General features: G+C 40.3%; 1 protein-coding gene across 1 annotated transcript; it reads right to left on the reverse strand.

Annotated features, from left to right (window-relative positions):
* Nucleotides 1–1,611: 1,611 nt before the first annotated feature.
* Nucleotides 1,612–14,530, reverse strand: ldlrb (low density lipoprotein receptor b). Its single transcript, XM_056371879.1, has 18 exons — nucleotides 14,248–14,530; nucleotides 9,362–9,487; nucleotides 8,636–8,758; nucleotides 7,674–8,051; nucleotides 7,203–7,325; nucleotides 6,939–7,061; nucleotides 6,558–6,680; nucleotides 6,252–6,380; nucleotides 5,989–6,160; nucleotides 5,647–5,874; nucleotides 5,427–5,545; nucleotides 5,171–5,310; nucleotides 4,570–4,711; nucleotides 4,312–4,464; nucleotides 4,020–4,223; nucleotides 3,545–3,619; nucleotides 3,296–3,456; nucleotides 1,612–3,185 (listed from the first exon to the last, which is right to left on the reverse strand). The coding sequence occupies exons 1-18, from the start codon at nucleotides 14,327–14,329 to the stop codon at nucleotides 3,147–3,149; spliced, it is 2,640 nt and encodes an 879-aa protein (XP_056227854.1). The 5' UTR covers nucleotides 14,330–14,530; the 3' UTR covers nucleotides 1,612–3,146.
* Nucleotides 14,531–16,733: the final 2,203 nt, after the last annotated feature.

A 16,733-nucleotide genomic window follows, 5' to 3' on the forward strand; every position in this document is an offset into this window, starting at 1 on the left:
ACTATAAAGTCTTCGTACCTTAATATACTGTTGTTTTTTGACGTTTTTATGCCTTATTATACTATGTGGTTTTTCACTTTATTTTACCATACTATACTATGTGGTTGTTTTTTTGGTTTTAGGGCCTTATTATACCATGACATCTTCATACCTTACCATACTATGACGTTTCATGATGGTTTTATGCTTTATTATACTTCACTTCACTCTTATACTTTCACTTTTAGGGCTTTATTATACTATAAAGTCTTTTTACCTTAATATACTATTGTGTTTCCTGATGATTTTATGCCTTATTATACTATGTTGTTTTTTTACTTTATTTTGCCATACTATATTATGTCGTTTTTTTTCACATTTTATGCCTTACTACACTATGACGTTATTTATCAATTAATATACTATGGTGTTTTTATGCCTTACTACACTATGACGTTCTTTCAATCAGGAGAGACTAATAAAAAGAACAAGAGAGTATGAGAAGGAAAGTAAAATGACATTTATTGTGAACAGAAGGAATAGATTTTTAGCGCTTAGACCCTGGCAGGCAATGGATCACTATGAACAAGATCCACAGGTTTAAGGTCCTTCCAATAACAGGAATCTTCCCCCGCAGTCTAGACACTGGTGGTGGTGATGAGGAATGGAGCTCAGGAATGGAAACGTCTTGATGAGGGAACTTCTGATTGGATTGTTTGATTGGAGATGGTCTGTCGTCCATGGTTGAGGTGGAGAAGGGGTAGAGGTGGGTCACAGATTATTTCACAGTGCTGAAATGACAGCTGAATGACAGCAGAGAGAGAGACAATTTTAAAGTTTGACAGCTTATTGGCTGAAAACCACTGTGTAAGGTTGTGATTTGGTGAAGATGTGAATCAGTGGGTGGAGGTTTTAGATAGCGGGAAATGTTGCTTGTGACTTAGAAGGCATGAGCAATGAGATAGTTTTCCTGACTGAACTTTCGCTAAGCTTCATTTATCCCTTTGTATACTATGGCATTTTTATGCCGTCGTCTATGCCTTACTATACTACTACATTTTTGTGCCTAACTATATTATGACGTTTTTAAGACGTTTTTTTTATTCCTTACTACTATGATCTTTTTATGATGTTTCTTATGCCTTACTATACTATGACAGTTTTTATGCCTTATTATACCACAACATTTTTATGTCTAACTATACTATCACATTTATTTGACGTTTTTATGCCTTTCTATACAATGATGCTTTTTATGCATTATTATTCTGAGGATTTTTATCCCTTCCAATGGCATTTTCATGCCTAACCACGGTATGATGTTTTATTACATTGTTATGCCTTACTATACTGTAACTTTTTATGCCTTAACATTTTATGTCTATTTATACTGTGATATTTTCTGTGTGGAGTTTTTTCTCCCTGTGCCTGCATGGGTTCGCCCCAGGTACTTCAGCTTCATCCCACAGTCCAAAGTCACTCGCATTAGATTATTTGGCAATTTTAATGCCTTACTATACTATGACTTTTTTATACCTTAGTATACTATGACTTTTTTTATTCAAGTAATGCAGGATACAACTTTTTTCGCATTTTTAAAATTGACCAGCATTAACATGAGAGACAGGTAAATGTGTTTTTCTTCTTTTATTAAAAAAAGCCAACAAGGCCAAAAATAAACAAAGCAGTGTGGAGGCTTTTGTGAATAAAACCTAAAGGTTTGTAAAAACAAGTTGTTGTGATGGAGAACATTCATCCTCTGCAGACTGTGTATAGCAAGAGAAAGGCAGTAGCAAAATAAATTATGGAATTTTCCACTGAGAAAGAAACAAACAGTTGTGTGGTGTAAGGAACAAAGAGAGTTTCTTCAGCATTTTCCAGTAACGTGTAGTACACAGTCAAAAATGATAAGCACGGCCCTACAGCAGGGACTCAGGATACAGATTGCCGTACACACAAAACTGAGCAGGTGTCAAAAGGTTTGACTGAACATAAGTTAAATAATGGCTGTACAATGTAAAGGTTAAACTGGCCTAGCTGGAACAAGCACAATTCATTCATATAGTATGCACTGTATGTATTTACAGCCAGATGACAACAACCTAAAACCTTTTCTCATACATTTCTACAAATAAATAAAAGAATCTCATACATATTTACAACATTTTTTGATTAAAATATACACGTGAAAAAGGCAACACCAGAGTGAACTTAAGAGTGTTTTACAAAATATTTACAGAAATTATTTACAGTGTTACAATTTACAGTACAATCAGTTTTTACTTTAACTATCTTCATTTAAAAAAAAACAAAAAACATTTTCTTCATTTTGGTTGACTTCAGAAAACTCAGCAGCTTTACCATTCACAATATAAACATATGTAACATAAGCACACTGATTTAAATGTGGTTTACCTCTAAAAAAGACTATAATGGGTGACAGTAGACAAATGCCTCTGATATCGGAGCCAACAAAATGTGAAAAGCTGTATCCACAAGATGAGAAGGCTACAATATATTGTAATGGAGGCCATCACTGCCTTGGGTTAAAGCACTATGTTATTAACTACCACAGTAACTGGTTTGGAAGGTAGTGGGGTCAGAAAGGCATTTACTGTACATACATCCCATAAACTTCACTAAACCACCAGAGTGTGGATGGAAGGCACACATACGTGTTAAGACAGTAAAGGTCAGGCTTTTCAAGATAAACTCGCTGAACATAGATTGTGAGTTACGTGTATTTTGGTAATCAACATACTGAGGCGACGTGTTGGTGGTAAAGAAAGCAAACATCTGTACCTTCTTAAATAACAGGATGCTTAGCCAGACAGTTTTAGCCTAGCTTCAAAATGAACTTCTGAAACCATACATTAGACCACGTATTGTGGTCTGACAAAATGGCTTCCTGTAGTTATGCTCCATTTTGTCATACATTTCAAAGATTTTTTTTTTGTGTTCTTGTTTTTTTTTCAGGCCTTTCTTCAGACTTGGACGGCACAGTGCTGAGGTCAGAAACATAAGCCACAAAATGAGGTCACTGGGGGAGGGAGGGGGTTGTTGAGCAGTAGCAGCAGCAGAAAAAAATTGGCCTTTGTTTCTTCATGTTTGCATCAGGCAAAAAAAAAATCACTTTCAATAAAGCTAGTGTTTTCTTCATCTTTGGCTCATGCGACATCCATGTCCTCCATGCTCAGCATTTGCCTCTGTAAAAAAAAAAGTAACACTGAATAAGCAAAACTGTGAAAATAAATCCTTTCGTTTTTAGAGGCAACATCTACTGATAAATGATAAAGTGGCACCAAAGTGAAGATACCTGAGGATAAACATAGCCGTCAGAGCTGTTCCTGCAGATGTGTAGCTCGTCCTCTGTGGTTTTCTGGTACACTGGATTGTCAAAGTGGATGGTGTTGGTGTTCTTCAGACGCCAGTGTCTCCATAGCAACACTGCTCCAAACACTAGCAGGGAGATGACCACTGCAGAGCAGGAGAAGAGTTGGAGGTTATTTACAGATTGCACATGATTGCACCATGTTTGACAGGAGAGCTGAAATGTAGAACTTACTTATCGGCAACACAATGTAGAGCGCAATAGGGTGGGATGAAGGGGCTTCTGCAGGCACTGCTGCCAATCTGTTACCTGAAAAAACAAAGAATAAGTTTTTTCTTTACATAATTCCTTATGAGAAGATCAAAACCATTCTCATGTGTTTGTGTGGTAAATCCCACTGCATGAAGCTACAGCCAGCAGACGGTTAGCTTAGCTTAGCTTAGTTTAGTTTAGCAAGCAGTGGAGAAAAAAATATGCCCCATCAGAGTCCCACTTTACCCTCCATAAAACCACAACGTGTTGTTTTTACATTTTGGTTTGTCTTACATTTTAGTCTTTATACTAAGATAAGTTGACTGCTAGTTGTAATACAGTATTTACTGTACAGTCATTGGAGTGACATTAATCTTCTCAATTAGCTCTTAGCAAGTGTTGTTTTCCAAAATGACATGTTAGGGATCACATAGAATAGAAATTCATTTTTCTGTACCTTGACCAGTGGCAGCAGGCAGCTGTGTGCTCTGTGTGTGCTGGGTGGATGAGGTAGATGTCAGTTTTTCAGTAGCTGTGGTGGTTGTAGTTATAGTTGTTGTGGTAGGGGCAGGCTGCCTGGGTGTAGTAGGCTTGGTGGAAGTTTTAGGCAAGAGTGGTGTACCCGTTTTGTTTTCTGCAGCTGGAGGGGGAGCTGTGCTTGCTGGGAAAGAAAAATGTTAGGGTTACTATGGTGATTATGTTTTAATTATTAGTTTATTGTTGTAAAGCCATGTGCAGGGGACATTTACCTGTCACACATTTCCTCATGTCAGGTCCCATGGTCATGTTGTCAGGACAGGCACAGGTGTATTTAGGAGAGTGCTGGTTGATCCAAGGGGCAGGGAGGCAAAGAAACTCACAACCTCCATTCATACTGTTACTCTCTCTGCACCAGTTGGTACCTACATAGCAGAAAAGTGGGTACAATAAGTATTAGAAAACATTATATGGTCTTAAGAGTTTGTTGTTTGTTATGATAACTCCCAGATCTAGTGATGTGTCTGTACCGTTTGGCTGTTTGAGGTTGTGGTACAGTATGATGTCCTGTGGCTGGTCCAGGTCCCTTGCCAGCTCGGTGATGTCCTTTCCCGTCAAGCGGTTGGCACTAAAAACAGCGCCATTGTGCGCGTCTGTCCAAAACACTTTCTCCTGTTTAAAGGGAAAGAAATGCAACTTGAATAATTCTGTAGTTATTTGCTGAAGTTCCTCAAACACACATGGACGAATTACTAACACTGATTAATACTATGATTAAGACTTAGTACCACAGATCCAATATTATGAGGATTAAAGTGCACACACAGCAGTTAAAGCTCTGGCTTTACACTTTAAAACATTTCAGCCAGATAACTGTATATGAACTGGATTACTGAATGATTGGTTTGAAATACAGATACAGAATACATACTAAAGTAGGCTACACTTATACTGAAACTGAGTTTCTTAAGATGAGGATGGTCCAAATTTTCCTTTGAAGCAGCATTATGATTCAGACCATAATTATTCATTTTATGCAGCCTAGACATTTTTGTCTCAGCATGACCCAAAATACCTTCAATCCTCAGTGACTTAATTTTCATCCGGGGATAAATTTAGTTCATCACTAACCTCAAAGACAGTCAGAGAGATGGGATGGAAGAGCTTTTCCTCGCTGAAAATGAGACTGTGTCGCATCCCTCCATTCACATCGATGCTGGAGAGCATGTGCATCTTGGAGTCCACCCAGTACAGACGCTGGTTGACCATGTCTGTCCAGCAAGAGACACAGATAGATTTGACTGGTTATCACGGCTGTGTGCTCACTATACAGTTTGAATTGAAAATATCGGGTTCCACTAAATGCAATTAATGAAGTTCTGCTTACCTAGGGTGATGCCATTGGGCCACAAAATGTTGTCTGTCACCAAGGCAACGCGATCCGCTCCATTCAGCCCACTCTTCTCTATCTTAGCCTGCTCACCCCAGTCTGTCCAGTACATAAAGCTAAAGAGGACACGAAACAATTCATAAAACACTGGAATCACAAATGACAGATAATCAGGAAGCAAAACAATATCCGCAACCTGACAAAAACTTTCACTTACTTATTTACTGGGTCCACAACGATGGCTCTTGGCTTCTCCAGGTTTTCTGTGAAGAGGGTCTTCCTCTTGCTGCCGTCTGTTGCCGCCACAGAGATAGTCTTCAAAATCCTGTCAGTCCAGTAGATGTTACCATGGATCCAGTCCACAGCAATACCCTCTGCGGACTCAATCCCACTGCCAATTACTACAGTGTGGTGAGAGGAGTTACTGGCCATGCCGATCTTGCAGCTGTCGGGAAGGAGATGAGGGTGGAGAGATTCATTTTAGAGGGAGATATCGCTTGAACCAATCTTACTTAAACCAATGGACCACAGACTCATAAGGTTTCAGAGTCTTTCTAACCTGAAGATTTTCTTTAGAGACAGGTCAGACCAGAAGATCATCTTGTTTGGCATATCCATGTCCAGAGCCAACGCACTTTTCAGCTGTGGGATCACACCGACATACTCGGTGCGGTCCATCGTCATCTTCCTCACCTCGTGTCTGTTGGTGAAGTACAGGGTGGGTACGGTGCCTGGAGGACACAGAAGAGAAGAGTCTTCAGACAGGACTATAAATCTCAATAGGTCATTTCAATTTCAAAAAGGTTCACTTTCAAACATTACCTGATTCAGCCTTGCAAGTCTTGGTCGCAGGGTCGATCTCATAGCCATTCTTGCAGTCACATTTGTAGGTGCCCGGCAGGTTGATGCAGATCTGACTGCAAGTGTCCGGTTCGGCACATTCATCAATGTCTGCAGGTGGAAAACCACAAAGTCAAGCAGCTGGGAAACTGGGATCTTTTTTCACAAAGTAAAGTTTCTAATACGCTGTTTCTGGAAATATGTGTCCATAATCCAAAACTGATCAAGGCCTACTTCTAGAAATAAAGACTGAGACTAAATTTCAAATGTCAGACTCCATCCTCTCACCTTCACATGTTCTCTTGTCCATCTTCAGGGAATAGCCAGCAGGGCATGAGCAGTTGTAGCCAAGCTTCAGATCATTGCAGTCATGGGAGCAGCCGCCATTTTCGGTCAAACATTCATTATTGCCTGTGGAGAAGCAGACACAACCATTTTCCTAATGGTAGCTCAAATTGACAATGAACTCACTCATTCAAACCACAAACTATCTAGGCCAGTAGCTTGGCTATAACTGGTCCAATCATATTTTCCACGCTGTGATGTGGTTTCACTCTTCTCTTTCTCTCCAAGCAGCAGTGGAGCTGAGTGTATACACATACTCTAACACACTTCCCAGTCTGAAGATTTTTGGCTCTTAGGTGGATGGTTAAATAAGACTTGACTTACCACACTCTTTGACAGGTTCATCTGACGAGTCCCTGCAGTCTCTCTGTGTGTCACACACCTTCACCATGCTGATACACTCCCCGCTGCCACATTTGAACTTGGTTGGGCCTTCACATACATTTTCTGTGGGGGAGAACAGGGGAGTATGGATTTAATTATAATCTAAGGATATGAAACTGCAGTGCAAAGACCTGAGGACTTTTCAATGGGCCCTAAGATACAAAATATTAGCTTCAGTATACAAGTGTGTGGCTGAAGAGTCACCTATGTGGCAGCCAATCTCATCACTGAGGTCTCTGCAGTCGGCCTTATTGTCACACTGGAGGCTGCCATGGATACAGGAGCCGTCATTACACTGGAACTCATCTGGACGACAACTAGGACGACCTACAAAGAGATGACAAATGAGTCAAAAAGAGACGGAGAGAGAGAGAGAGTGAGAGGTGACGAACAGTAATGGGAAGAAGAATGAGATGACATAGAATGAGGAGAAAATCATCCCTGACGTGCTTTATTGTGGATCTTGTGTCAATATTGATGATAGTGAGTGTGTTCAGGTGACCGTGGATGACAACAGGATTTTATGTATGCTCAAGCATGAATAGGCTACATCTGTCAGGCTCAGTTTTCTATAAAAAGAACTTGATGAATGAGTCAGAAGATTTATTAGAGGAGAACAGGTTTGCAGAAGAGAAGATGGATGGAATGAGAAAATGCCCAAAAAAGCCAACTCACTGCAGTTGACCTCGTCCGATCCATCCCCACAGTCCGCGCCTTCATCACACTGCCAGCTACTGTGGATACACTCCCCATTTGCACACTGAAACTCGTGGCGCGAGCAGGGCGCCGCCGTCTTGCCTGGCTGCTCTCCGGCACAGGTCTGCGGCCACTCGTCAGACCCGTCGGCACAGTCCTTGTCTCCATCGCAGCGCCACAAGGCTGGCACACACACTGAGTTGTTGCACTGGAAGGACCGAGCGCTGCATTTGGGTTTGGGGCAGGAAACCTCATCTGAGCCATCCGAGCAGTCGTTGTCATTGTCGCAGATGAAGGTCTTGGATATACACTGGCCATTGGCACAACGAAACTCTCCAGCTTTGCACTCTTTGGCCGCTGTGGTGAGAAGAGAGGAGTTAATGTGATTTATTGTCATCATAACTTTATGTTTGCTTCTAAATACCGGATTTGCATCTAATATCAAGACATCAATATTGTTAATTGGCCAGTTTCATTCCAGAGCAATTTTTGGATTTAATTACTTATTGCAACTCCCTTATCTATTCATTTTATTTGAAGTTATTTCTGCTTCAGTACACTTCTAACACATTAAATATATTTTTGTTTTGTTTGGTCCATATTATACAATAGATGCTCATAATACAGTCTTCTAGTTTTATGTAAGGTCATATTTATCATATCTATTTCCATCTTTTTGCTTGTGTGACACATCAGTTTCTTTGTGCTGGACAAATAAATGTTATCTTATTTTAACTTGAACACTGTATTTGCACAGATAAATCAGGGGCTTACATCTTTCCCCGTGTTTAATGAGTAGTTTACAATATAAATGGTTTAAACCTCTTTGTATGTGTCTTTGTTTGTTCTGTATATCCAGATTTTATTGCTGTCAGTGATGTTAAAATATCATTCATTGTTACTGATAAGGTGAATAAACTCTATTCGGTTGAAAAACATACTGCAGTTCTTCTCATCAGCCCCGTTGTCGCACTCAGCTTTGCCGTCACATTGCCAGCTTCCCGGAATACACTGGTTCATGGGGGGGCCACAGCTGAATTCTGACTCCAGACAGGTTTTGGTCGCTGAGGACAGAAACAGGACGTAAGACTCAAGTGATTTCATACATTAACAGAAAGATAAGGCTTGAGACGGCAGTAGAATATGATGTAAAATTGAATAATCATTAACCTCTGCAAACTACTGTTCGGAGGTATAGCTTTATAAATTTGTTTTTGATTCACTGTTGTAACTGTTGCCGATTATTTTCTTACACCTGGGTCAGCAGGTCAAACTAGAATGTCAAGAGAATGGTTCTTTATTTGAAAACGTGGATTTTATTATTATTATAATAAAATGATATGATTTATCATTTTATTAGTCAATTAACAGAAGACTTTGATATTTTCCATTTTTAAGCAAAACTGCAAAACAATATGCTGGTTCCAGCCTTTATAATCGTTTTTCGTTGTCATATATGATAGTGAACTGAATATCTTTGTTTATTGAATGGTTGATGAGTTAGAAACATAATGGTTGTTTTTCATAATTTGTTGACATTTTGCAAGAAAGATTGTTGATTAATCAAGAAAATGATTGTCAGATTAATAAACAATGAAAATAATCATTAGCTGGAGTCCATTTCCTTTATATTACAGTCACAGTTCCTCAGTGATAAAATAACATACCGCAGGTTGCAGGCAGCTCATCAGTTCCATCACCACAATCGTCCGTTCCATCACAAATCCACCTGCGGGTGACACATCTCCCATTTCCACACTTAAACTGGGTGGAGCTGCACGTAGATGCTGCATCTGTTAATTATAAAAAAAAGAGTGTTCATTCAGTGTGACATGAGAACAAACTCACACCTTCATTTACATTCAACATCACAAGATCTCACTTTATCAGCATTTACTGCTCTGTTTACATGTTGTGGTTTGTGAGCACCTTGTAGTAATGTGAGCTTGTGATCAATAAAAGCAAATAACCCGTGAGGTTAATATTTAACTCATATTTACACACAGGACCAAAAAAAATCAAAGGCCACTGAAATTCAGATAAGTAACAGTGTGAAAACCACGCCTTTTAGTCTTTGCTTAACTCAGAGTAATCACCAAATTAAGATAACAACACTGTGTGGTTCCCTGGCTCATTTTAGAACAAGATATGAAGTAAGAGGACATTAATGTAAAGTAATTCGACAGAGAAGGCTCTTCCTTGGCGGGAAAAAAAAATAATAGTCCTATATTTCTTTATTCCCCCATGACACAGACATGCACTCATACCGACAAGCACAAATCAATATTAAAAATGTTCAGAAAGTGAAGTCCATATTTTACTAAACTAAAGATATAAGAGAAAAATAAAAGAGACAATGAGTTAAAAAAAACACCTGTAGTGGTGAAAATTATTATGTTATGTTTATTATGTTTTATTATATACTTTTAATGTTGATCTTTTCTGCAATGCTCAGGGGGTAGCAACCATTAATATGACTGGAATGAAAAGAAAGCAGGTTTAACCAAACCCCACCCCACCTCTGTTACTGGTGTAACACATTTCAGGTATGGGACAGGAAACACATACACACACACCTCTTTATGTCATGCAGGTGGCAAGAGCTTCACTACTCAGTTTGAGTTTGAAGTTGTGCGACCTTAAATTGACCCTGGTTTATTTTGAGCTCTAGGGTCTCGCATCCTGAGACGATCACACCTCAGTGAACCCGCCAGTCAAAGCAAAGAGGGCATCAACGTAGAGGAATGATGAGGATGTGAAACTAACACAGGCCCTTCACACTCCTGAGCAGGTGTGTGTGTGTGTTTGTGTGTCTTCTTCCATCACCTCTGCACTGCCAGTCTCTCCTGTGACCTGGAGGCTAGGGACAGTTCAGACTACCACTTTAAGACAATAGCATGGGAGGAGTTGAACAATCACACCACCAGTTGCTGATTGGTCCCAGAGTGACATTCCTCATAAGAGCATCACCACGGTGACCGGCACACAGAGGCGGAGACTCTAAAGATGAGGAAGTCTGTCAGCTTGAGTGTGATGACAGTTAAAAAAGAGAGAGTGTAGGTCTGGCTGATTGCAACAAAGCGATGAGCTTCAGGAGATTGTAAAATAAGGAGAGGATGATTTCTCAATATTGGGCTTTCCACCAAGAGTTGGAAAAGATCTCCCTCCTCCTTTGAAAATGTGAGAACAAAACGAGACGGTCCTGGGAACATTAAGTCAACTAAATCCCACTGATTTAGGGGGGAAACTTTCGCTAATGTCGAGAAACTCTTCCTGCGTAACCCATGCTTTCAGGGAAACTACGAAACACAGACAAACGGCCCCACACATGCCAGGGAAGCCAGGGCAAGCAGCCAACAGGGGCTCCAGGAATAGAGTTTCCAAAGCACTTTCCAGCTGTTCCTAAAGATATGCTGTGACGAGTTAACAATGAAATTTGAAAGAGTTTCTCTGCAACTCTCACTCATTTTACCTTTTCAAGAATCGTCTATTCACTCAACGGAGAAGGACCGAAAGTAGGTCAAACACTCGCACTTCCTGACCTTCAAACTCCCGACCTCGCCTCTGAGGATGGGAACTATAAACTATACGGATGTTTTCATTTTTTCCACTGCTTTTCTTTCCTACTGCTTCCACATATGGGTCACAAGCCTCACAGGAATACTGTGAAGTATAAGGGGGAGTTTTTGAATTCTTTACAGTTGGTTCTGTGGAGAAAAGTGCAGGTTTAGCTTTGCTATTGAAGAAGATATCTTAAGTCAAGTATTGCAAAATCTCAAATGTTTAGATCTACTTCATTTCCTTGGAAACAAGCATAACTAAATAGGTTATTTAATAACACATTTTTGGCTGTGGGTGAATGGGGTCACCTAAGACACATTCACACCTACAAACTTGCAATTGTCAGGCACAGTTGAGAAAGCCAAGTTCAAAAACAACCGCTACTGCATCTTAATTTAAACAGAGGAAGAAGCTATGTGGTACCCGTCTTTATAGCCACACACACAAATAAATGGTAAACTGTTTAATCAGTAAAGTGCATCAGTTGCTTCTGCAGAGAAACAGAATCCTTCAGATGCTATTTATACCCACAGTTGAACCCGCCAAATCAGAAAACCATGCAGTCCTAACACTACCATGTAAGGTCATTCGAGTACTACATCAAACACACACCAGACTGCTAAGATTCAGTTCAAAATGTATGAAAAATTATATTTGTTTGAGAGCAGAAACTAGTCGAATGAATGGCAGATAGTCACAAAAGGTTGGACAAGTCGCCATCGCAACACTTGCATGACCACAATCCTCCTTTGTGGCGACATGTGACTTTGTTCACTAATAATGCTCTCCTGTCTTTTTATGGCACACACAGGCAATATACACACCCCACAAACCTTCACAAAGAGGTGTGTTTATTGACTCAACCATACACCCGACCAGCAGTTAATAAATAACTGGGATGATGTGTATCATAGGGACCAACAGCACTGACTTCTTGCTTTGGATCGGGGTTTGTGCTGGTTCAGTAATTACACTGGACTGAGGTCAAAGTGGCTCCAGGGTAATAAATTAATACTGTTGTAATGTGGCCAAATTAAGTTTGTTTCCCACATGCTAAGGACCTATCTAACCATCTTGGTTAAAGACTTTGGGCCTAGACAGTTAGTGCAGATTTAAGACTTGATAAAGAGGTTAACGTCCACAGACAAGATAAACTGCTGCACATTTCCTCTGCGGCTTTCACTTGATGCCATCCTATTGAAGGTATATGTAAAGAGGCTACAATGAATTCAAATGTGTGAGTGATGCTGCAGAGATACTGATGGATGAAACTCCAGTGTCTGTCTTTGTGAGACATCACAATCTAAATGTTCAGTCTCCCATGCAGGAAAAAACACAGGTCTTTCTTTCTTTCTTTTTTTGACTCCTCTTTCCAACAGTGCACGGCTATGCCTCATTGCAGGGGTATGCCAAACAGAAAGTGAATACATTAAACAAACCAGAGCCAGACCTTCAAACAAAGAGAGAAAAAGCACATGTGGATATTTCCCTCTAACACACAGCACGCCCACCCACCCACACATAAAGTAGATCTGATGACTGGAAGTGAGCACCAGGAACTGGAAAAAAAAAAACTCAAGTTTTAATCTGAAAAGCTTTTAGGGGGGAGCAGAGATTACTGGAGGATTACTGGAGCAGCTGGCAGAATGGGGCTGCAGCCAGGTTAATTCTCAGCACACTGTTGGCCTCAAGGGGCATTAGGTTCACTCCTTCTCCAATTGTGGTTGTTGTCTCAAAATAAATGACTAATTTGTGGCGACAGAGAGGACAATATGAAGGTTTCTTCCTTCATGTTATTCTTAATTTTCATACAATATGAGCTAAATATTGTCATGCAGCAGTAGTTAGTGCTTGTCTATGAAGTATGAATATTTTTTCTGCATATAAGGTTTCCTACTCTCTCACCCTCGTTCTTCCTGTAAACCATGTCATAACTTCTGTTTCTAAATGTGCTGTAAGACATAAGGTTTATTGGGGTTTTTTTGGCTTGTTTCAATGTGGAATGTATCAAATATGTAGTATCTTGGTACTTTTGGACCTTTGGATGTACAATATGACACACAAAATGTTCATTAATTCATTTACTCCATATAAGTATAATCCTTAGAGGCTATTTTCTCTGGCATGACGTCTCAGGCTACTGTATGTGTGGTATTACTGTCCAGTGGATAGGTTGACAAGGGGAGGGGGTACAAACACACACACACACACACACACACGTACGCACGCACGCACGCGCACACACATAGGCCTACATGCACGCACACGCGCGCGCACACGCATAGGCCTGCATACACACACACACACACACACGCGCACACACATAGGCCTACATACACACACACACACACACAGGGGCAGCAACAAGAGAAATGCAGCGTTTCCTGCATCACATTGAACACGCTGCAGGGAGGATGCCAAAACGCTGGTGTTAAAGCCTCGCCCTTTATCTCTGACAGCCGCCTGTACGTCTCTACGTTTATTTCTCCTCTCTGAAACTTGAAACCGGCCGGCAACGCGGCGAACATGATTGGCTGTTCGGTGGCATTCTAAGGCAACACGAGACCAATCAAAGCGCGGTGCGTAAATCCCATTCATATATGTCAAAATTGTAAAACACACTGCTGTTATTAACGATTTTAATTTAATTATACATTTTCCTTCTTGTGCTTATTACAGCTATTAAATGTACAGGTGGATTTAAAGTCAAATTCAGAGTGAACCAAATCTCAAAGCAATTCTCCACTCGTCATATTCAGCGCCATAGCCTATTGGAAACATTTAAATGTGTAACATACAGAGAGACCAGCAAAACAAATCAATGGCAAAAGTAATTAGTAATTACCATTGATTGCAAGGGAGAAACTATGATACATGGAATAAGCTTGATATTCTTATGTACAGATACAATAAATCAGCCGCGCCAACTTCGAAACACTGGAGCATCCCTGTGTGGTAGGGAAGGTACTTGCCAGGAAATCTAATGTCTTACCTGCTTGAGGCAAACAATGAATCAGCATCAGCACACAACAACATGTGGACAGTCCGGCAAGTCCCCTCCACGTCCCAAACATGTCCCGTCCTCCTTATTTTTCCTTATTTGACAGCTAAATTGAAAGCGAGTCGGGTATGAGCACAGGTATAGAGGAGAGGGCGAGTTCACCGCAGGATCTGTGCGTAAAAGGCTCTAGTTTAGATGGAGACGACCGACAGCAGAGCTACGACCCAGCCGTGCGTAAAAGTCGAGTGCCAGCCAAATATTATGGGGCCTGAGTCACATCTGACCATTTTCTATGAGGCTGACAGGAGGGCGGTGCTACACCAGTGGTGTGATGTTTGAAATTGGACGTGAGCACCGAAGGGGGAGGAGCCATAATGTTGTCGTATCACTGAGATAGTGTGTGTGTGTGTGTGTGTGTGTGTGTGTGTGTGTGTGTGTGTGTGTGTGTGTGTGTGTCTGTAAATCGTCTTTCCGTCACCCCTCAACCATCCTTCATCCTTTATTTCCTTTGCGTGCGTGTGTGTGTGTGTGTGTGTGTGTGTGTGTGTGTGTGTGTGTGTGTGTGTGTGTGTGTGTGTGTGTGTGTGTGTGTGTGAGTAAGAGAGAGAATGAATGAAAGGAAGAGGAAACGGGCAGAATTAACAAAAGAAGTTCACAACTGATGACATGGCAACCTCCAGAGGAAGAAACAGTTTTAATATCAATATTTATAGATGAGACAAAAGGTCCCTCAGTCACAGCACAGAATCAGGATGACTGAAGGGATTTTACTCTGTGAGACCACATGTGAGCATGTGTGCAAAATGTGGGTAAACTACAGGGTGAAGCTTTGTTTCCCTCAGAGACAAGCTGGAGGCAGTTCTTCACCCAGCTGCTGCCAGACTCACACATTTACACAGAGAAACTCTTCACGTATTGTTTCTCACTGAGTTTATTATAATTTTTGTTGTTGTTGTTGTTTGGTGAGTGGTGGGGAACATTGTTATGGTTTTCTGAAACCATGTGCTCAAATTTACATTGAATGATTGCACAGCATGTAAAAGATAGCAGACTTTACTTCAAGTCCTGTTCAGCATTGTTAAGTACTTATTAATGTACATTTTAATGCATTATAGACCAATAAATAAATGTCCATATACTGCTTCTACATACAAATTCACACTGGGCACTAAGAGATCCCTTCTCGATACATTTCCAATGTAAGATGAGGGACAAAATCCACATCCAATTCTGTGTAAAAATATATTGCAAAGTTTATTTGCAAGTTAATATGGGGCCAGTCTCAGTGAGACAAATCAAGTGGTTTTCTACCAGAGTTACATTCTTTTTAGTTTAAAAATTCTTCTTTGTCTTATCCCTCCACAGCAACTTAGAATAGAAACAAAAAAAGGGACTTTTGTCATAAAAACACTAATGAAGCTTCATATTAACCTCACATAAACTTTGGAATACCCGAAACAAAACACGAAACAAAAACTGTGGCTTTTGTCCCCCATCACATTTAACATGCATTAGGGAGAGATCTTTTAATGGCCAGTATGAACAGGTTTAAGGGTTACAGCAAGCAAAAACTGGACATGTGAGTAAAAAATGTGAACCTACTCTTTAGAAAAAAACTCAAATTCAACACATAAATGTAGGTATGTTTAGGTAATGATCACTCTTTCATTGTAGATAAAACCTGTTGAAAGCTCAGCGAGTGTTTTCACTGAAATAAGAGACAGAAGGTTCTACTGATACTGCGTCTGAACTGATAGTGAAAAGTCAGTATGTTGTTTTAGCTTGATACGTGAGTATCAAACTAGGCGTGTCCAAATGTAAAACTGTAGGTTTATCTCTCTGCATTCTGTTCCTCTTTGAAAGCAAACAGAGCATTTGCAAAACAAAATAATGCCATTGTAAGTGATGCAAAATGAGTGTATGAAATGTGACAACCCTGACTGCAGTTCTAGTAGAACTTCAGCTCACAGGAACCATTGTGATTTACTTGCAGGCAGCTGCAGTACAGTTCAAGATTATTCATCTTTTCCCTCTAGGTGATGTAAACTGGGGAAGGTGCTACACATCACTCTCTTCTTATGCCTCCCTTTATTTATAATTCCCAAAAGATATAAAGAACCCAGATCTGAACTGTCTTATCTTAGAAAAGTGATTCAGAGTTGTTTCTGACTCCCCTCCCCACACATTGTTCTTTGTGCATCATCATGAAAACAATCAGACTGTTTCACATGCAGAGTTCACTTTGTCTCACCATGAAAATACTGTGTTGTGACATCACTGTGAGGTAGAGACAGACATGGCCATGATAACATTTATGGGGTGAAACAGACCGAGGGGGGGTACTGTCAATGTGTCCAGTCTGAACCAAGAGGTTGCAGCGTTGGAAACCAGTAAGTTTTTAAAATTTAGGATGAATAATCTTGGCACAGTCTGAATCTATAATATATTGACTAAACTCTTAAAGAGAAACATCTGTC

Source organism: Seriola aureovittata, chromosome 3 (assembly GCF_021018895.1).
Source record: "Seriola aureovittata isolate HTS-2021-v1 ecotype China chromosome 3, ASM2101889v1, whole genome shotgun sequence".
In the NCBI taxonomy this organism is placed as follows: domain Eukaryota; kingdom Metazoa; phylum Chordata; class Actinopteri; order Carangiformes; family Carangidae; genus Seriola; species Seriola aureovittata.

Excerpts from the sequence above, each read along its gene's own strand:
- ldlrb (XM_056371879.1), bottom strand. The coding sequence starts at position 14,329 with ATGTTTGGGACGTGGAGGGGACTTGCCGGACTGTCCACATGTTGTTGT. Across the intron at positions 5,875-5,988 it reads TCTCTAAAGAAAATCTTCAG|CTGCAAGATCGGCATGGCCA; the intron begins GTTAGAAAGACT and ends CCTTCCCGACAG. Across the intron at positions 3,186-3,295 it reads ACGGCTATGTTTATCCTCAG|AGGCAAATGCTGAGCATGGA; the intron begins GTATCTTCACTT and ends TTTTTTTTACAG.